The sequence below is a fragment of the Schistocerca piceifrons genome, chromosome 3 (genome assembly GCF_021461385.2).
Source record: "Schistocerca piceifrons isolate TAMUIC-IGC-003096 chromosome 3, iqSchPice1.1, whole genome shotgun sequence".
In the NCBI taxonomy this organism is placed as follows: domain Eukaryota; kingdom Metazoa; phylum Arthropoda; class Insecta; order Orthoptera; family Acrididae; genus Schistocerca; species Schistocerca piceifrons.
The window spans coordinates 937,670,711-937,693,931 of NC_060140.1; the positions used below are offsets into that span (position 1 = coordinate 937,670,711).

Here is a 23,221-nt window from a genome sequence, read left to right on the forward strand (position 1 = left end):
TGATGCTGGGTGTTGGCCCTGTGTGCCTCGGTCGTATGCAGTCCTGATTGTGGCGCTCACCTGCACGGCGCCAAACACGCATACGACCATCATTGGCACCAAGGCAGAAGCGACTCTCATCGCTGAAGACGACACGTCTTCATTCGTCCCTCCATTCACGCCTGTCGCGACACCACTGGAGGCGGGCTGCACGATGTTGGGGCGTGAGCGGAAGACGGCCTAACGGTGTGCGGGACCGTAGCCCAGCTTCATGGAGACGGTTGCGAATGGTGTTCGCCGATACCCCAGGAGCAACAGTGTCCCTTATTTGCTGGGAAGTGGCGGTGCGGTCCCCTACGGCACTGCGTAGGATCCTATGGTCTTGACGTGCATCCGTGCGTCGGTGCGGTCCGGTCCCAGGTCGACGGACACGTGCACCTTCCGCCGACCACTGGCGACAACATCGATGTACTGTGGAGACCTCACGCCCCACGTGTTGAGCAATTTGGCGGTACGTCCACCCGGCCTCCCGCATGCCCACTATACGCCCTCGCTCAAAGTCCGTCAACTGCACATACGGTTCACGTCCACGCTGTCACGGCATGCTACCAGTGTTAAAGACTGCGATGGAGCTCCGTATGCCACGGCAAACTGGCTGACACTGACGGCGGCGGTGCACAAATGCTGCGCAGCTAGCGCCATTCGACGGCCAACACCGCGGTTCCTGGTGTGTCCGCTGTGCCGTGCGTGTGATCATTGCTTGTACAGCCCTCTCGCAGTGTCCGGAGCAAGTATGGTGGGTCTGACACACCGGTGTCAATGTGTTCTTTTTTCCATTTCCAGGAGTGTATGTGTTATCTTGAATGTCATGGCATGCGCATAAATAAATGTATATGTCAGCAAATTGGAGAATACATTAGCAATATAAATTAGAGTAACAATTCACAAATTTTCCTAAACATGGAAACACAATGATGACCAAAAACACTTTTTTACACTGAGAGTGTGAAGTAGAAAAATGATTTGTTGATGGGCCTTCGATTGCAAACACATGCTCCAGTTAAAATGCTCTTCAAAACCAGCATTGTGGTCTCACCATAAAGCATAGTTGCTGAAGAAGAACAAGAAAAGACAGAAGAATATGCAACAGCCACCCAGACAGCTCATGGAACAACAGAAGATGGAAAGTAATGTGCCCAACTCTTCTAAAGGGATGGATAAAAAAAAAAAATCTATATACCAAATGGTGGCAGAAAACACACATAAAAGAAGGTTATAATTAGGCAAACATTTGGAGCCAGTGGCTGCTTCTTGAGACAGAAGGGTTGAAGGGGAAGGAAGAAAGGTGAAGGCAAAGGACAAAGGACTGGATGAGAAGGAAAGGCTGCTTGTTGGGGACTGCAGTGGATGAGATTTGAAAATCTGAGAGCTTAACGGTGGAAGACAGGGTAATATAATATGTAAGACAGAGATTACTGCTTAAACATCATGCATGAGTTAATAAGACTAAAAAGCTAAGTGCACTGTATGTAATAGAGGTGGGAAGGAAGGGGGGGGAGGGGGGGGCAGCGGAAAATGACACCTAAGAAAATGATGAAAGATATAGAAAACTAAAATGGAGTGAAGGAGTATTTACTGTGAAGAAGTGCTGAGAAGAAATAAATTAGCCTAAATTAAGGCCAGGATTGTGGAAAGAACCAAGGACATGTTGTAGTGCTAGTTCCCACCTGTGGAGTTCTGAGAAACTGGTTTCTGGGAGAAGAATCCAGATGGCACATGCGGTGAAACAGCACTAAAGCCACAATTATCATGTTGTAGAGCATGCTCTGCAACAGGATATTGTGTGTTGCCAGTCTACACCATCTGCCTATGCTCATTCATCCTAACTGATAATTTGGTGGTAGTCATGCCTATGTAGAGCGCCAAATAGTATTTACATAATATCTGGTATATGACGTGTAATTTTACAGGTGGCTCTCCCTTTGATAGTATATGTTTTGCCAGTTACAGAGATGGTACAGGCGGTGGTAGGAGCATGCATAGGGCAATTCTTGCAGTGAGGACGGTCAAAGGGGTAGGTGCCATACGGTAGGGAGATGGGTGCAGATGGAGCACAGGGTCCGACACGAATATTGCAGAGATTAGGAGAGCAGTGAAAAGATGTTCTAAGAGTGGTGGGCAAAATCTCTGACAGAATGGATCTCACTTCAGGGTGTGGTTTTAGGAAGTCATTCCTTTGTCGAAGTATCTGATTAATACACTCTGAAGTTGTTTTTTGGAGGGATCAGCAGTACCAGGATTAGATGTGATGGCCCAGGAAATCCGCTTCTGAACTAGTCTGGTGGGGTAATTACATCCAGTGAAGGCTGAGGTGAGAATGGTGGTGTATTGCTGTTAAAAGGTCTGCACTTGAACAAATATGATTGCCTCAAATGCCAAGGCTTTATGGGAGGAAACGTTTGATATGGAAAGGATGACAACTGTCAAAATGTTGTTTGTTAGTGGGTTTGATGTGGACAGAAGAGTGTAGCTGGCCTATGGTGAGGATGAGATCAACATCAAGGGAAGTGGCACCTGATTTGGAACTGGACCACGTGAAATTTAATTGAGAGAAGGTATTCAGAGATTTCAGGAATTTTAGCAGGTCAGCCTCACCATGAGTCCATACAGCAAAAATGTCATTAATGTATCTAAACCAAACCAGGGGCTGTAGATTTATGGATCCCAGGAAAGGCCCCTCCAAGCAACCCATAAAAAGGCTAGAACAGGAAGGAGCCATCCTGGCTCCCATGGCCATGTCCCTATTCTGTTTGTATGTCTGCTCCTCAGAGGTGAAGCAGCTGTTGGTAAATATAAAGTTGATCTAGGTAAATAGAAAGGATATACTAGGTTTGGACACTGTACTGTTGTGTCTGGTTCTTGTGATTATGTGATATTTTTGGTCTGGGAGACAGTGGTGTAGGCAGTGGGATGTTAACAAGGTTGTCACAAGTTTCCCCAAGTGAAATTCCCTGATTTCTAAACAAGTTTTTCCCTGACAAATTTTGAGACTGAATGATTGATTAGTTGAGAGGGTTTATGGGACCAAACGGCGAGATCATCAGTCCCGCTTTTTCAAAGTTACTCACAGAAGAAAGAAGGTCCTCTAAATGTGAATGGATCCAGTCGGGGGAGTGAAACTATAAAACAAAGAAGTTAAGACACACACAACAAAAGGCATAAAAGGTTAGACCAAATCTAAAAACTGAAAAAAAGAGTGGTCTTTCCACGGGGAAGTGGTCATGGGGTCCCAGACTGAGAAAATGTGAACAGAGGCCCCAAACACAACCACATTGCCTCTGCTTCAGGAGTAAAGTAAAACTTCATATCCGGAAATAACTGCTTTCACGGAGGAAACTGAGGACCAGTTCAACAATCTGTGAACTGTCTGCTAATATTAAAATTAAGAAACACTATACTTAGCACAGAGGACTAAAAGAAGGGAACATTCCCCTGATATGTGGGACACCATCAGTCTTGCTCCAAAACCATATTGTGGGGTTCATTCATTACACAGGAGGAAACAATGGGTGAGACTGATATGACCAATGAAAGAGGAGCAGAAGGAAGAAAACCAAAGTGTAGTAGTCTCCTTTATTGTTCAGTGTTTATTACTAACAGCAGTAGTCCACCAGATGCCATTCCACTTTTGGGCAAAGAGAGATTTGACATAGATCTGCATATACACAGCTGGAGTCATGAAAGGGAATGGAGAGTGAGTATAAGTTTATCTAGACAAATGGTCAGCCAGTTCATTCCCTGATACCCTCATGACTTGGAACCCAGAGAAAGACAACTGAGGAGGTAGCACGGGCAAGGGAGGAGAGAAGGTCACGGATAGCAGAGACCAAAGGATGACGAGAGTAGCAGACTGCTCAATGAGTCTGTACACATTAAAGCACTGTGGAGGGAGGACTGAGTAATAAAATGGAGGGCCCTGGTAATGGCTAGCAGCTCTGCTGTGAACACACTACATGATTCCGGTAATAAATGGTGTTCTAAGCAAGTAGGAGATGTGAAAGCGTATCCCGCCTTATCTATCATCTTAGAACCATTATTGTAGAAGATGGTAGGACCCTGGAACTCTTTGAGGATGGAACATACAAAATGCTGGAAGGCCATAGGGGCAACAGCAGAGACCTTAAGACCCTGGAATAGGTCAGTCCACAACACGTGGCACATTTCAGTGAACAGAGATGGAGATCCTGACAGAGGCAGGTGAGATGCATTCCAACTGTGGTCGGTGATCAGGAGGGAGATGTTCCTCACTTGCGAAAAGGACAGAGTACACAGGATGGTCAGGGAATCTGCAAATGGCAGTTGCGTAAGAAACCAGGAGTTGGCTCGTCGTATTTGTATGGGGGGAAATCCCTACTTCTGCGAGGGGACTGTCAACAAAACTAGTGTGAAAGTCACCAATAGCCAGACGCACCTCTCAATGGTGAACAGGATCAAGTATTTTCAGAGTGGAAGGAGCCGCTGAGCCACAAACCTGACTTCCATAATCTAGTCTGGACAAGACCAGAGCACGGTAAAGCTCTGTGTCCCAAGACGTGTGGGACAGGAGGCAGAGAGCACTAACCTTCTGCATGCATGTAGTCCTTGGGCAGCGAATATGGGGCAATCACATCAGATTTTCTTTAAAAAAAAAAAAAGGCCCAAGAAATGGGACTGTGCTGCAACATCTAGGAGCTGGTTGCCTAAATAAAGTTCTGGATCAATGTCTACTATGAACTGACAACCGAAATGCAAAATCCGAATTTTGGAGGGAGAAAATTGGAAGCCACGGGAGACAGTCCACGCAGAGGTCCGTCAGACGGCGCCTCAGATAGCCGTACCGTAGGTACAACCACAACGGAGGGGTGTCTGTTGAGAGGCCAGACAAACGTGTGGTTCCTGAAGAGGGGCAGCAGCTTTTTCAGTAGTTGCAAGGGCAACAGTCTGGATGATTGACTGATCTGGCCTCGTAACAATAACCAAAACGGTCTTGCTGTGCTGGTACTGCGAACGGCTGAAAGCAAGGGGAAACTACGTCCGTAATTTTTCCCAAGGGCATGCAGCTTTACTGTATGATTAAATGATGATGGCGTCCTCTTGGGTAAAATATTCCGGAGGTAAAATAGTCCCCCATTCGGATCTCCGGGCGGGGACTATTAAAGAGGATGTCGTTATCAGGAGAAAGAAAACTGGCGTTCTACGGATCGGAGCGTGGAATCTCAGGTCCCTTAATCGGGCAGGTAGGTTAGAAAATTTGAAAAGGGAAATGGATAGGTTAAAGTTAGATATAGTGGGAATTAGTGAAGTTCGGTGGCAGGAGGAACAAGACTTCTGGTCAGGTGACTACAGGGTTATAAACACAAAGTCAAATAGGGGTAATGCAGGAGTTGGTTTAATAATGAATAGGAAAATAGGAACGCGGGTAAGCTGCTACAAACAGCTTAGTGAACACATTATTGTGGCCAAGATAGATACGAAGGCCACACCTACTACAGTAGTACAAGTTTATATGCCAACTAGCTCTGCAGATGAAGAAGAAATTGAAGAAATGTATGATGAAATAAAAGAAATTATTCAGGTAGTGAAGGGAGACGAAAATTTAATAGTCATGGGTGACTGGAATTCGAGTGTAGGAAAAGGGAGAGAAGGAAACGTAGTAGGTGAATATGGATTGGGGGACAGAAATGAAAGAGGAAGCCGCCTGGTAGAATTTTGCACAGAGCACAACTTAATCATAACTAACACTTGGTTTAAGAATCATGATAGAAGGTTGTATACATGGAAGAATCCTGGAGATACTAAAAGGTATCAGATAGATTATATAATGGTAAGACAGAGATTTAGGAACCAGGTTTTAAATTGTAAGACATTTCCAGGGGCAGATGCGGACTCTGACCACAATCTATTGGTTATGACCTGTAGATTAAAACTGAAGAAACTGCAAAAAGTTGGGAATTTAAGGAGATGGGACCTGGATAAACTGAAAGAACCAGAGGTTGTACAGAGTTTCAGGGAGAGCATAAGGGAACAATTGACAGGAATGGGGGAAAGAAATACAGTAGAAGAAGAATGGGTAGCTTTGAGGGATGTAGTAGTGAAGGCAGCAGAGGATCAAGTAGGTAAAAAGACGAGGGCTAGTAGAAATCCTTGGGTAACAGAAGAAATACTGAATTTAATTGATGAAAGGAGAAAATATAAAAATGCAGTAAATGAAGCAGCCAAAAAGGAATACAAACGTCTCAAAAATGAGATCGACAGGAAGTGCAAAATGGCTAAGCGGGGATGGCCAGAGGACAAATGTAAGGATGTAGAGGCTTATCTCACAAGGGTTAAGATAGATACTGCCTACAGGAAAATTAAAGAGACCTTTGGAGATAAGAGAACCACTTGTATGAACATCAAGAGCTCAGATGGAAACCCAGTTCTAAGCAAAGAAGGGAAAGCAGAAAGGTGGAAGGAGTATATAGAGGGTCTATACAAGGGCGATGTACTTGAGGACAATATTATGGAAATGGAAGAGGATGTAGATGAAGATGAAATGGGAGATACGATACTGCGTGAAGAATTTGACAGAGCACTGAAAGACCTGAGTCGAAACAAGGCCCCCGGCGTAGACAACATTCCATTGGAACTACTGACGGCCTTGGGAGAGCCAGTCCTGACAAAACTCTACCATCTGGTGAGCAAGATGTATGAAACAGGCGAAATACCCTCAGACTTCAAGAAGAATATAATAATTCCAATCCCAAAGAAAGCAGGAGTTGACAGATGTGAGAATTACCGAACAATCAGTTTAATAAGCCACAGCTGCAAAATACTAACATGAATTCTTTACAGACGAATGGAAAAACTAGTAGAAGCCGACCTCGGGGAAGATCAGTTTGGATTCCGTAGAAATACTGGAACACGTGAGGCAATACTGACACTACGACTTATCTTAGAAGAAAGATTAAGGAAAGGCAAACCTATGTTTCTAGCATTTGTAGACTTAGAGAAAGCTTTTGACAATGTTGACTGAAATACTCTCTTTCAAATTCTAACGGTGGCAGGGGTAAAATACAGGGAGCGAAAGGCTATTTACAATTTGTACAGAAACCAGATGGCAGTTATAAGACTCGAGGGCCATGAAAGGGAAGCAGTGGTTGGGAAGGGAGTGAGACAGGGTTGTAGCCTCTCCCCGATGTTATTCAATCTGTATATTGAGCAAGCAGTAAAGGAAACAAAAGAAAAATTCGGAGTAGGTATTAAAATCCAGGGAGAAGAAATAAAAACTTTGAGGTTCACTGATGACATTGTAATTCTGTCAGAGACAGCAAAGGACTTGGAAGAGCAGTTGAACGGAATGGATGGTGTCTTGAAGGGAGGATATAAGATGAACATCAACAAAAGCAAAACGAGGATAATGGAATGTAGTCGAATTAAGTCGGGTGATGTTGAGGGTATTAGATTAGGAAATGAGGCACTTAAAGTAGTAAAGGAGTTTTGCTATTTGGGGAGCAAAATAACTGATGATGGTCGAAGTAGAGAGGATATAAAATGTAGACTGGCAATGGCAAGGAAAGCGTTTCTGAAGAAGAGAAATTTGTTAACATTGAGTATAGATTTAAGTGTCAGGAAGTCATTTCTGAAAGTATTTGTATGGATTGTAGCCATGTATGGAAGTGAAACATGGACGGTAAATAGTTTGGACAAGAAGAGAATAGAAGCTTTCGAAATGTGGTGCTACAGAAGAATGCTGAAGATTAGGTGGGTAGATCACATAACTAATGAGGAGGTACTGATTAGGATTGGGGAGAAGAGGAGTTTATGGCACAACTTGACCAGAAGAAGGGATCGGTTGGTAGGACATGTTCTGAGGCATCAAGGGATCACCAATTTAGTATTGGAGGGCAGCGTGGAGGGTAAAAATCGTAGGGGGAGACCAAGAGATGAATACACTAAGCAGATTCAGAAGGATGTAGGTTGCAGTAGGTACTGGGAGATGAAGAAGCTTGCACAGGATAGAGTAGCATGGAGATATACACACAAAATTCAAGCTTTCGCAACAAACTGTTGCCTCATCAGGAAAGAGGGAAGGAGAGGGAAAGACGAAAGGATGTGGGTTTTAAGGGAGAGGTTAAGGAGTCATTCCAATCCCGGGAGTGGAAAGACTTACCTTAGGGGGAAAAAAGGACGAGTATACACTAGCGCGCACACACATTCATATCCATCCACACATATACAGACACAAGCAGACATATTTAAGGACTTGGTCTTTAAATATGTCTGCTTGTGTCTGTATATGTGTGGATGGATATGTGTGTGTGTGCGCGCGAGTGTATACCCGTCCTTTTTTCCCCCTAAGGTAAGTCTTTCCGCTCCCGGGATTGGAATGACTCCTTACCCTCTCCCTTAAAACCCACATCCTTTTGTCTTTCCCTCTCCTTCCCTCTTTCCTGATGAGGCAACAGTTTGTTGCGAAAGCTTGAATTTTGTGTGTATGTTTGTGTGTCTGTCGACCTGCCAGCACTTTCATTTGGTAAGTCACATCATCTTTGTTTTTAGATATATTTTTCCTCCGTGGAATGTTTCCCTCTATTTTTTTATATATATATATATAAAAAAAAATCTGTCAAGTTGCACACTACACATTGTTGGATCCAACGTCAAATGTGCGATATTTTAAAAAGTTTTAAGATGAAGCTCTATAGTAAATCATGTATTTCAAATGGTGGTTAAGTGGGTGAAACACAAATATAATAGACAGTCAATGACTCCCACACTGGATGAAGATCACATAATTCTACATCAACACCTTCTGAACATGACAATTTTAATACTGATCTAATCAACCCACATTTTGCAACTGGTTACTTGTTATTTCCAATCCACTGAAGCTCTGGCATGCACAGTTGCTGAAGTGCAGCCATGTTCAAAATCTTGAAAGATATTGTGTAAACAATGCTCAGATGCATTGTCCAGTCATATTAATGTAACCACCTATGAAATGCCTGAATAACCACCCTTTGCAGTACAGTCCACTGCAAGATATGCAGAACGAGAGTCAATCAGGTGTTGGAAGGTATTGACAGTGAGATGAAGTCAAGATGACTCCACTGCCATGGCCAACTGTGCTAGGTTTCTCAGGAAAGGATCCGTGGCACAAACAGCCTGATTGAGGTGGTCCCACAGATTATCGATTAAGGTTAAAATCTGGGGACTGTGGTGGCCTGGAGAGTATGGTAAACTCATCCTGGTGCTCTTCAAACCATACACGTACACTGTGAGCTGTGACACATTGCACGGTCCTGCTGGTAGATGCTATAGTATACAAACTGTATGTAGAAATTATGTAATAGATAGATAAAAAATCTACTCACAAAGCAGTGGGAGAACTCACACAAAAAAGACAGTTGTAACTGGCAAACTTTTGGAGTCTCCTTCAGGCAGAAGCATTGAAGGGGAAGGAAGAGGGCAGAAGGTACAACACCGGAGAGGTCTAGCAAAAGAGGCAGATTTTGGAAAAGTCATTCAGAATTGCAGGTCAGGGGAGACTTACTGTATGGGATGAGAATAGAAGACTGATTGTTTGCGACTGCATCAGATGAGATTTAAAAACCTGAGAGCTTAAAGGTGGAAGACAGGGAAATATGCAGACAGAGATTACTGCTTAAACATCAGGCATGACTTAATAAGAATGAAGAGCTAAGAGCAGTGTAAGTAAAAGAGGTGGGAGGGAGGGGTGGTTGTGAAAAATAGATGGAAAAGACAATGAAAGATAAAGGAAACTAAAATGGAGTGAAGCAAAGACTAGTTACAGTGAAGAAATGCTGAGATGGAAAAAAATTAACATAAATTAAAGCCAGATGGGTGGAGGGTGGAGGAGGGGGGGGGGGGGGGGGGAGGGAGTGAGAGCCAAGGACATGTTGTAGTGCTAGTTCCAACCTGCAGAGTTCCGAGAAACTGGTGTCTGGGGGAAGAAACCAAATGGCGCTTGTGGTGAAACAGGTGCAAAGGTCACAAATGTCATGTTGTAGAGCATGCTCTGCAACAGGATATTGTGAGTTGCCAGTACACACACTCTGCCTGTGCCCATTCATCCTAATTGATAATTTGGTGGAAGTCATGCCAATGTAGAAGGATGCACAGTGTTTATGTAACAGCTGGTACATGACGTGTTGTTTCGTAGGCGGTTCTTCCTTTGATTGCATAAGTTTTTCCAGTTACAAGGCTGTTATAGGTGGTGGCAGGAGGGTACAGCTGGTACATGACGTGTTGTTTCGTAGGCGGTTCTTCCTTTGATTGCATAAGTTTTTCCAGTTACAAGGCTGTTATAGGTGGGAATGGTCACAGAGGGAGGAGCGACAGGGTAGGGAGATGGGTGCAGAAAGAGCCTAGGGACTGACAACAATATTGTGGAGATTTGGAGGGTGATGGAAAACTATTCTAGGTGCGGTGTGCAAAATAGATCTCATTTCAGGGCATGATTTTAGGAAGTCATCACCCTGTCAAAGTAGCTGATTAACACATTCCAGAGCAGGATAATACTGAGTCAGCAATGGTGTGCTCAGAAGTTGTTATTTGGAGGGATCAGCAGTACCAGGATTGGATGTGATGGCCCAGGAAATCTGCTTTTTAATTAGGCTGGTGAGGTAATTACATGCAGTGAAGGCTGATGTGAGAATGGTGGTGTACTGCTGTAAAGAGTCTGCATCTGAACAAATACATTTGCCTCAAATGCCAAGGCTCTATGGGAGGGAACACTTGACATTGAAAGGATGGAAACTGTCAAAATGAAAGTACTATGGTTGTTGGTAGGTTTACTGTGGACAGTAGTGTGTAGCTGCCATTCAATGAGGACGAGATGAACATCAAGGAAAGTGGCTCCCTATTTGGAATAGATCCATGTGAAATTTAGTTCGGAGAAGGTATTCAGAGATTCCAGGAATTTTTAGCAGGTCAGCCTCACTATGAGTCCATATGGTAAAGATGGCATCAATGTATCTAAACCGAACCAGGGGCTGAAGACATGGTCCCAGGAAAGCCTTCTCTAAGTGACCCTTGAAAAGGTTGGTATAGGAAGGAGCCATCCTGGTTCCCACAGCTGTGTCCCTGATCTGTTTGTATGTCTGCCCCTAAAAGGTGAAGTAGTTGTTGGTAAGTATAAAGTTGATTAAGATGAGATATTATTTTTGTGACTATTTTTGTTCTTTCTGGGGTTTTCCCTACAGAAAACCATGGCATTTCTTTTATTGATATTGATATGTTATGTTGTTGTTGTTGCGGTCTTCAGTCCAGAGACTGGTTTGATGCAGCTCTCCATGCTGCTCTATCCTGTGCAAGCTTCTTCATCTCCGAGTAACTACTGCAATCTACATCCTTCTGAATCTGTTCAGTCTAGTCTCATGTTATATATCTGACATATTTTGTATAGTTAATGGGCAGCTCTCTGTAGTCCATCTTCACTGTTCAATATTAATACCTGATCACCAGCAAATAGCATCGTCACTGAATAACGCTAAATTTAGTATATTCCCTAAAATAATGAATTCTTGTCCCTCTTTGAAGAGGCTTTTCCAAAAAAGTTTGTTAGAAAAAATACTCAGAATCTCTGACAAAATGCTGGATTACCAAGGGAATTTAAAAACCAAGTAAAATAAACAGGGAACTTTACACCATTATGAGAATGTCTAAGAACATGACAAAAATTGGCCACTATAAAATATACTGTAAGTTCCTAAAGAAGTTAATACAAAAATCAAAAGAAGCATATTATGAGCCAGTAATTGATAACTCTAATAATAAAAAGAAGACTATTTGGCACATTGTTAAAAGGGAGATGGGGAAGAACAAAAGAATTTTAGAAGACTTCAAAATCAAATATGAAGCAACTCTTGTATGCAATCCTGAAAACTTAGTCAATATTTTCAACAAACACATCTTGTCAGAGACAGACCAAGTAGGCTGCAAGCGATCTGTTAATGAATCTTGAGTACTCTGCAAAATACTATTCCAGAAAGATTCGTATCAGCCTTGTCACAGTATCTGAAATTGAAAGAACAATCATTTCTTTGAAAAGAAAAAAAAAATCATTGGAATAGATAAAAATCTTTAACAGTTGTTGAAACACTGCTGTGCTTCTATAAGTAATGTACTTGGCTACATTCTAATCCATCCTTGCAACAAGGAATAATGTCCAATAGACTCAAAAATGAATTTAAAAATTTTTCTAGTTAATTGAATCTTTGAAGAAAGTTTAGGCTTGGAGCTCGTTGTCATCAACTACATTCCGTGATATTTCGACATGGGCACTTGCCAGTCATCCTCAGGTGAGCCATCAAAGACTGACAACGATTTACTCAACTCCACAATATACAGTGTGCTGTGAGTATTCTGCACTTGTGTGAAAATGAAGCTGACACATTGGCCATGCTACTCAGTGGCAATGCAGTCATTGGTGGAACTGGAGAACGAAGAAGATGGCTGTTCTCAGCATGGCCCCTTGGTGCGGAATCAGTGCACTCTGTCATCTTTGATTTGAGGAAATCGTGCAGGTGACAGGATTCCATGCACTATACAGGTAGTACACAGAGCTTGCTTACACAGATCTCGGAAGCAGATAGTTTGCCTAAGGAGCTCACTCACAGAAAGACCATGTTCAGGAAATATGGATATTCTATCCATAAGATTAACAGGGCATTGTCATTTAAAACTAAAAACCAAGAAGTGGGTAAAGAGGAGAGCACACTGGCAAAATTTCTAGCTCTTCTACTCTTTGTTGGCAATATTTCATTGGTTCCGGTACGTAATGGTATGATGTGCTGTAGCAGCAGATTAGAAGTATTTCAATTGAATTGATTCTGCTTTATTCCTCTTCCTCATGTCCTTGACATCAATGCTACCAAGTTTGGTCCTTGTACATTAATTAGGTCCTTGTACATTAATTAGTTTCCATATTATATTTGCTAAATAGGGAAAGTTTAATTATAACCATCACACTATCAAGCATTTTCGTACCAGCCACCAGAGGTGTTGTGTTTTGCAACAACATTGTGCCTTCTGATAGATACTTAGTTACAGGCTTGAGTTGAATTAGTGCTTTTTTGGTACTGCCATAAGATGGAATTTCTTGAAGTTGTATTCTGCAATGACAAACTCTTCCTTCCTGTATAATTGAATAAAGATTGAGAATTGTACTCATATGAGAGAGTCATTTTGAACACCAGATGACTTGATTACAATGTGCATGAGACTTTATAGGATAATTTCTGATTCATAGATAATTCGAAAAAACCAGTCACTAGCAAAGAAAATGTTCTTGGTGCAAAAATGTAAGAAAAATAACTGGTGTATACTGTAGCTTTAGTTGTAGAAACCTTTTGCAAAAACTAAACATGCTTAATGCTGTTTCCTGATAACCAAGGGGAATTTTTGATCTTGAGACAAAAAAATATCTCAAAAACTATGCATCTGATTGAAAAATGGAAAAAAATACACATACAGTACCCCAGAGGACGGAGCGGGTGACAACTTTCAAATCTTAAATAGGAACATCCCATTTTTTTACTGTAGCATCAGATTCTTTGGGGAAAAAGTAGGTAACTTCTGTTTGCAGAACATTTTTCAAACATTTTTCATTGTGTGATAGATGGTGCTGTAATTAAAAAAAAAAAAAAAAAAAAGAGAAAGGCTAGCCATATAACAATATAGCAGAGATGCTGAGCCGCGATAGGCACAATAAAAAGATTCACACAATCATACCTTTCGGCCATTAAGGTCTTTGTCAGCAGTAGCTTGACTGAGGTGTGTCCTCTCACTGTTACAACTTAATACCTGTGGTGGACACTCCAACTAGAGTAACAGCACTTTAATAGATAATTTACTTGTAGATAAGGATAGTTACAATAATTTTACTGTGAAAAATATTATAAGTCGCCTCTCTCACCATGAAGGGCAAAAATAAATGTATAAAGGAAAGAAAATTTTATTTGGAAAAACTTTAGGATTATAAACAAACACCACTGAAAGCTTTAATCACCAATTACAGCTAGTGGACAGATCTCTTGTGTATGCTGCAGTTGATATTAATTCAAAATTTAATGTATTTATCAATGAAGTTACAGGTCTTTTTGAAGAAACATTTCCAAAAAAGGCAGCGAGAGAAAACCTGTTAAAATCTGGATACAAGTCTTGGATTACTAAAGGCATCAAAATTTCTTGTAAAATGAAAAGAGAACTATGCAGCAGCCAAGAGATCAAATGATCCCAGTAGGAGTATGCACTATAAATTCTACAATAAAGTTCTGAATAAGACCATACAAGCAGCAAAGAACATGTGCTTGAAGACAGAAATCGATTACTCAAGCAATAAAGTAAAAACTATTTGGAATTTTGTAAAGAAGGAAACAAGGAAAAATGCAGTTTGTAGCGAAAATATCCAAATAAGAAATGAGGACCATCTTGTTATCAATCCAAAAATAGTTGCAGACACATAAAACAAACAATTTTTAACAGTAACAGAAAAAATAGGTTTACAAGGCTCCATGAACCAAGCCATCAATCTTTTGAAAGCCAAAGTACCTAGCCCAGTACAACATATGAAGGTAACAACAGTCACTGTTCAAGAAATTGAAAGAGTTATGAAATTCCTGAAGTAGAAACTTTACTGGGATTGAAGATATTTCTAACAAATTATTAAAATACTGCTGCAGCCATGTAAGTAAAGTCCTTTGCCACATTTTTGATGCATCACCTATGCAAGGAATAGTTCCTGAGAGGCTTCAGTATGCAGTTGTAAAACTGCTGTATGAGAGGGGAGATAAGACGGATGCTGCTAACTATCGGCCAATATCACTACTGACAAGTTTTTCAAAGGTTTTAGAGAAACTAATGCATGCTAGGATAGTTAAGCATCTCAGGGATCAAAATATCCTGTGAAAGTCAGTTTGGATTTCAGAAAGGTTTATCAACAGAAGATGCAATATTTGCATTTGCTGGCGAAGTCTTGGAATCCATCAACAAAAAACTGAAGGTGGTTGTGACCTAACAAAAGTGTTTGACTGTGTCAGTCACCAGATTAATACAAAAATCTGCACATCTCAGTATAAGTGGTTCATCAGGGAAGTGGCTTGACTCATACCTGTCAAACAGAAAACAGAAAGTTGTAGTAGATAGTCAAAATGGAGTCCCATTATCTTCAGAACGGGATACCATCACATGTAGTGCCCCAAGGCTCAGTTCTTGGCCCCCTACTTTTTATTATCTTTATAAATGATCTGCCTCTCTGTACAGAATATTGTAGATTCACCAGTTTTGTTGATGACACTACACTACTTATCGATAATTTAGTAGATAAACTTGAGGAAACAGCAAATAAGGTTTCAAGTGGAACAGTGAACTGGTTTAACATTACTGACCTTTCTTTAAATTATACTAAAATAAACTACATTCAGTTCCACACAACATTGAAAGGTGAAGAAATAGTAGTAAAAATAGGTGAGCAGGTGATAACCAGGGTGGATACCCCAAAATACCTAGGCTTGCATATTGACAGCAAGCTGAACTGGTCAAATTACATCCTGGATCTATGCAAAAGATTGAGTTCAGCAACTGATGCATTGTATCTTCTTGTAGAAGTATGGAAACCGCAAAGGCAGCCTGTTGTGGTTATTTTCATGCCATTATGGCATATGGAATTATATTTTGGGGTAATCAGTCCCTGGCTAAAAAAGTACTGTGTGCACAAAAAAGAGCCATAAGGATCATATGTGGAGTCTCTCTTAGAGTCACATGCAGGAATCTTTTTAAGAAATTTGGAATCCTTACATCCACTGTGCAGTATATATCCTCTTTGATATGCTTCATAATGAAAGAAAAATCCATTTTTACACTGAATAGTGAGTATCATAGTCATGAGATGAGAAGAAAACATGATATCCACTATGAACAAGCAAATCTAAGTATGGTACAGAAAGGAGTCCATTTCACTGGCTGTAAGATTTTTAACGCCCTCCCTTCAAGAATTAAGTGTTTGGTAGAGGATGAGCTCTTGTTTAACCCTGCAACTGCTCTGAACGTGTTTACGCGCGCCTCCAGTCCTTCTGTCTGGTACTCTGAAAGTGTCTACATGTAGATATGATCAAAGTAAAAGGTAGAACGACTTGTGGCACATGTAAACATGTTCAGAGCACACAGGGACAGGTAGAAAGGTGCACGCATTAACACATCCAGAGCAGTTAAAGGGTTAAAAAAAACTTTAACACAGTTCCTATTTCAAAGGTCATTTTATATGATAGAAGAGTTCCTGAACTACAGTGTTTAACATTTCTTGTATTGTTAAATGCAAATATATGCCCAAATCTACATTTGTCATCCTGACTATTCTTTGTTGTAAACACATATTTTGCAATATTTATTTTCCGTAACACTTATTATTTTGTAATATTTATTTATCTCTTAAAATTGATTTTCTGTCATAGAACCTAAGTTACTGTTTACTGTAATACGAAATCATTTTGTTTTGTTTTTATGTGCTACCACAGATTTCTGAAATGTTCCGTATCCTGTGATACTGAAACAACATGGATCACCAGAACAAGAAATAAATAAATATAACAAGCAGAGATCATCTATGGGGAAATAGAATCTAGCTACCATGAATATAGGTCTGAAATACCCTTCACTTTCAATGATTATCTGTACATTTTTTAGGGTACATCATTTTGTCCTCTTTCTTCTCAGTCTTCCAGTTCTCTTTTTCCTTTTGCTTCTCCATCCCATCATCTCTGAGTGATGTTTTCTACTGACAACTTTATTTCACATTTTGTTACTATTATTCTTGTATCTTATATTTCCCACCATTCCTCTTCTGCCTTTGATATCTTTTTTTTCTTCAGTTGCTCTTAATCTGATCCCTACACCACCACATCTGGGCTGACGTCAGTGAGCCAATGATGCTGAAGGTCTATGGATATCGGAATGCTAGATGCCTTTGAGAGAGAGGTACTTTGAAGAATTGTTGGCCCAACCTGTGAAAGAGGAAGATGGAGGAGGTGGTATATTATATATAAAGATCCACCCGTTAGAAGAATAGTGAAATCAGCTAGATTGACATGGGCGGGGCATGCGGCACAGATGAGTGATACAGAAGATCCCACAACCACAAGAGTCTGTGTATGTATGTATTTTTACTAGAGGAAGAGCAAGAACTTGAAAGCTAGTGTGATTTTTCCATTAGGTGTTTATGTGTGCCACACGTCAGTCCACTACAGGTGAGTGATTGCCTTTCCTCTATTTTATGTATATTTTCCATCCAGGAATTTCCATTACTATTGTCTTCTTCTATCTGTCTTCCACACACACGTAAACTGAAATCCTCATGGTGGTTTCTGTCTTATAAATTTAGGCTCATCTCTGGAACTACTGTAGGGATTTTGATATAGTTTTCACTAACAGATAGAGAGATTCACAATGAGAGTTTGTAGAGACAGGAGATAGGCATATGGCCGTCTAACTGCAGTGCCAGGCTGTGACCCACTGTCACTGGGAGGCCTGTGTGAGCTTCTGCTGACCACCTAAACCACTTGCAGTGGAGGTGTTTCACATATTACACTGATAAGAACAGAATTTTTGGTGTATAGTTAGTGTTTATGAGGTGTGAAAGGAAATGTGGGTAAAGGTAACAAAGAAATTGTAGCTCAAGCCAGGCGGCATTGGAGTCGGGCAGCTGACAAGTGGCTGTTAACTTCTGCAAAGCTGGCACAGCAGTCTGGCAGACCGGGTGGTGTGGCAGCTGTCACAAGATATCACTTCAAATGCCAATTAAATATGGAAATATAACATTTGTGCCTCCAGAGAACTTCCCTCCATGCATGCCTACACACACACACACACACACACACACACACACACACACACACACACACACACACACACAGAGAGAGAGAGAGAGAGAGAGAGAGAGAGAGAGAGAGAGAGAGAGAATATTTTAACTCACCTGAACAATTGACAGTAAGCCAGTGCACACAATTAACAACTTGGGTTCTTGTGGAAAAGCAGCCAAGGAGCCAGCTATCACACTAAATACAGCATACACAAACAGACCAAATGCAGATACTCTTAGGAGAATGTCATTCAAATCACTCTGCTCTTCAGCACGGAATTTGAGACTCTGTACTCTGTAAGAAAAGAAAAGAAAAAGAAGAGAGACATTTCTTCAGTAACTTAAGAAGCAAAGGATTGAATATTGATATCTTAAACCATCAGCAATATATGAAGTACAGAGAACAACTTAAAATACAGGAGGCTGGAAACCAGTCTGTCTGTTATGTTTTCTGCTCCCATAAATAACTAAATTTTTTTTGGTCTTTCATTATGTATCTAATGCAGCTGCATACATAATATGTACATCTAATATGTACAGGAATATATCAAATTGTTATTTATGTGAAATTTCATTTAAATCTCTAATTAACTTTTTTACATTTATCTGCCTGAATACAATGATGCAATTAGTTTTACTAGAACCCTGAGGAATTAAAAGTTATTGCTTATTAAATTTACTACAATGTCTAATGGGAAGAAATTTTTAGCTAATGGGCAGCATATGAGGTATTGTTACCACTCATTCAAAGGCAGACATTCTCAACTTTCATAAGAACATCTTTTAAATTATCTGAAACTAATTAACTTACAAACTAACTGTCATTAAAAGTATAGATGCTCATAATTTTGATTGCCTATTTTGCTTTTAGCCTACAAGATTCTAAACTTTGAGAATATAATTTTGGTAGCTATATTCTTTCAAGAATCAGACAACACCTTTCACTAATTAATTACATCTCTAATTTAGATTTTGAATAATTTAGAATAATAGAAGATTGTGAATGTATGCTTTCCCGGCGTATACAGCTGGCGAAGAGTTCTTGGGCTTCCAGCCGGCTGGAAGTAATAGAAGATTGATTTCAAGGTGCATGCCATACTTGTAATCAAGTACATCATACTTAGAAGCATAATAACGATGTGTATAATTTTATGATCTAACCTTAAGCATTTTTTATAAACCAGATAATAGTAAAGCCATATAGGCCACACAAAATAGCAAAATCTAACCAAGCCAGTTTTAAAATCAATAACTAGTTTCAGAAATCATATCATATTCTTCTGTCTTTAAGTAGTCACACCTCCCATCAAAGTCTGCAGTCAGCAACTGGCAACCAAACAGCCAGCATCTCTATGTTATATAGTATTTTCAGTCTGCAGTCAGTAATTACAGGAATAAGCTCTAAGAGCAAAACAAATGTCTGTGACTGGTTAGCACTCTGACAACACAAATATGTTGGTTAAAGTGGAAGTCCTGGGTGAGGTAGCCAACACTTAGCATCTCATGTGAAAGTCCACACTCTGACATCATATGTGTAATGTCTATGTATCGTATCTGTAACCTCAAAGTGTTAATGTTGGACCACAATTATTTACTGGACAATGTAATTAATTTTGGTGACTGTACAGCACCTTAGATCATGCGCACTGTTAATAGCATATTTCTCTCACTGTATGTTATGCTACTGTGAAGTTTAACAAATACTTTTCCTCTGATTCATGATTGCATTAGATCTCTTCCACAAATGTTTATGAAGGAAGAGATGTGCATCTCTTTACTTGTATAAACTGTGGTCTGTAAAACTGGAACTGGGCATCAACAACACTATAGACACACAATGTAGGAGGAGCCTTGTTGTGTGGTCTACATCGTTCGGTACTATCCCTTATAGTATCAGTTTCCAGCATATTATTTCAGTACATCAAGACACGGAACTCCCAAGCCAAGTGCAACAAAAGGCGAGGGGTATTCTGCAACTTCAACAGAAGATTTGGCTTAAATTATTCTGTAATACTACTCATGAAGACGAAATGTAGGGAGGCAAAATGTAAGAGGGTTTCAACAGGTGTAAGACAAACAAAAATGGCTGTTTTATCTGTTATTTGATATCAGTGGTGATGGTGGTGGTGGTGGTGGTGGTGGTGGTGGTGGCGGCAGCAGTAGTAGTAGTAGTAGTAGTAGTAGTAGTAGTACTAATCATCGTCGTGGTTGACATGGTAACAGGAGAATTGATTTGAAGTCTACCTTGACAAATTATTTATTAATCGACTGAGACAAATGCATGCAACATTTTTTTGTGTAGCACACACAGTACAAGATATTATTTAAGACTTTGTTTAAAACATGATTATTATTGTTATAATAATACAGCATGGGCATAAAGTCCCCATACCCCTTAATTTGAGTGAGCAGTGTTCTGTCTTGCTGCAGCCATGTGCATTCTGTGAGGCTCTTTTTGCATTCTGTGAGGCCTCTCTCTTCAAACTGAGGTATTAAGCAGGTTTGTAACATGCATAAATAATCCGTGACATTCACAGTCCATTCAAAATAAGTATGGGCTAAGAATATATATGATGTCATCACTGCCAATATCATTACACAAGACAGGTGCTTTCTAATTCGACTGTGTAATGAGGATTCTCTTTGCCCCAAATGACAAGACTTCTATCACGAGCAGTGATAAAAGGCACATTCATTTGAACAGATAAGTTTCACATCTTACACAGCATTTGGAAACCGAGTTAACAAAGCATGGCCTGCTCATTCCGTTATGTATCCAATAACTCATTTATGAACGTTGGTCAAAAACGTCTGACCTTAAGGTCTTTTTTCATGTGATCTGACATTGTTGTCCTCAGTATACTAGTTCCAAAGCATGTTCATGTGTTTACTTCATCGGAGATTGTTCAATCAAAGCAGAGACTCCAATATGTTACTTCTTGTGTCTCTTCCTTAGACTCCAAGGCCTGTCTTTAACACTTCCAAAAGCAAAAGCATTCTTTCTCAATTCAGAAGTGTTGCCTTTCACTGTGGAGCCATATTAAATTTATTTTTTATTTATTTATTTACTTGTCAAGTTCCGTAGGACCAAATTGAGGAGCAAATCTCCAAGGTCATGGAACATATCAGTACATGAACTTACAACATAAAAGTAATAACAGATAAAAATAAATGTTCATGAACCTGAAAGAAAATCAGTCCATAAGTTTACGTAAACGCTATCAGCAATATAATGAGAATCAGCTTAATTTTTCAAGGAACTCCTCGACAGAATAGAAGCAGTGACCATGAGGAAACTCTTCAGTTTCGATTTGAAAGTGCGTGGATTACTGCTAAGGTTTTTGAATTTGAGTGGCAGCTTATTGAAAATGGATGCAGCAGTATACTGCACACCTTTTTGCACAAGAGTTCATGAAATCCGATTCAAATGGAGGTTTGATTTCTGCCGAGTATTAACCAAGTGAAAGCTGCTTATTGTTGGAAATGAACTAATATTGGTAACAAGAAACGACAATAAGGAATATACATATTGAGAGGCCAATGTCAAAATACCCAGACTCATGAACAGAGGTCGACAAGAGGTTCGTGAACTCACACCACTTATTGCCCGAACTGCCCGTTTCTGAGTCAAAAATATCCTTCTAGAATGGTAAGAGTTACCCCAAAACATAATACCATACGACATAAGTGAATGAAAATAAGCAAAGTAGACTAATTTATGTGTCGAAGTATCACTCACTTTTGATACCGTTCGAATAGTGAAAATGGCAGTATTAAGTCTTTGAACAAGATCCTGAATGTGGGCTTTCCACAACAGCTTACTATCTATCTGAACACCTAGGAATTTGAACTGTTCAGTTTCACTAATCATATGCCCATTCTGTGAGATTAAAACGTCAGGTTTTGTTGAATTGTGTGTTAGAAACTGTAAAAACTGAGTCTTACTGCGATTTAATGTTAGTTTATTTTCTACAAGCCATGAACTGAGGTCATGTACTGCACTACTTGAAACCGAGTCAATGTTGCACACAACATCCTTTACTACCAAGCTAGTGTCATCAGCAAACAGAAATATTTTAGAGTTACCCATAATACTAGAGGGCATATCATTTGTATAAATAAGGAACAGGAGCGGCCCCAACACTGATCCCTGGGGCACCCCCCACTTGACAGTACCCTATTCAAATCCCACATCACAGTCGTTATCAACATTGTGAATAATGACCTTTTGCTGCCTGTTGCTAAAGTAAGAGGTGAACCAATTGTGAGCTACTCCCCTTATTCCATGATGGTCCAACTTCTGGAGCAATACTGTGAGATCAACACAGTCAAATACCTTTGTTAAATCAAAAAATACGCCAAGCGTTCAAAACTTTTTGTTTAGCCCATCCAGTACCTCACAGAGAAAAGAGAATATAGCATTTTCAGTTGTCAAACGACTTCTAAAGCCGAACTGTACATTTGATAGCAAATCGTGTGATATAAAACGATCAATTAACCTTACATACACAGCCTTTTCGATAACTTTTGCAACAACTAATGGCATAGAAATAGGTCTAAAATTATCTACATTATCCCTTTCTCCCTTTTTATAAAGTGGCTTTACTACTGAGTACTTTAATCGCTCAGGAAACTGACCATTCCTAAAGGAAAAATTACAAATATGGCTAAATACAGGGCTAACATGTGCAGCACAGTACTTTAATATTCTGCTAGACACTCCATCATAACCATGAGAGTCCTTAGTCTTCAGTGATTTAATTATTGACTCAATCTCCCTCTTGTCTGTATCACAGAGGAGTATTTCAGACGTCAATCTCGGAAAGGCATTTGCTAAGAAATTTATATGATTTCCTGTTGAAACTAAATTTTTATTTAATTCACCAGCAATGCTCAGAAAGTAGTTGTTAAATACTGTACATATATCTGATTTATCAGTAACAGAAATATTATTACTGCATCTTTCCTGGAATGCTTCCATAACCTATCTTACTGTCTGCCATGTTTATTGTCATTTGCAGACCCACACACTTGTCACTAAATGCTCCTCAATAGTGTAACTATGACCGCTGACATCTGCCATGGCTACAAATTAAAACTCATCTGTGACTGTGAAAAAATGTAAACGAATTCCATCAACTGTTAAGAAGCAACAAAGCTACCAACCTGCATAATAACATTTGATACTAAACAGGGGTTACAGGGGTACAGGGACTTCTCACCCACCCTGTAGATCATCATCATCATCATCATCATCATCATTTAAGACTGATTATGCCTTTCAGCGTTCAGTCTGGAGCATAGTCCCCCTTATAAAACTCCTCTATGATCTCCTATTCAGTGCTA

The 23,221-nt window shown here is 40.1% G+C and overlaps 1 protein-coding gene across 1 annotated transcript in view; it reads right to left on the reverse strand.

Annotated features, from left to right (window-relative positions):
• Positions 1-23,221, reverse strand: part of LOC124787671 (proton channel OtopLc) — a 700,713-nt gene that overhangs the window by 23,037 nt on the left and 654,455 nt on the right. The window contains exon 13 of the mRNA XM_047254488.1: positions 17,990-18,170. Within this exon, the coding sequence (XP_047110444.1) occupies positions 17,990-18,170 (181 nt within the window). The remainder of the gene's footprint in view (positions 1-17,989; positions 18,171-23,221) is intronic.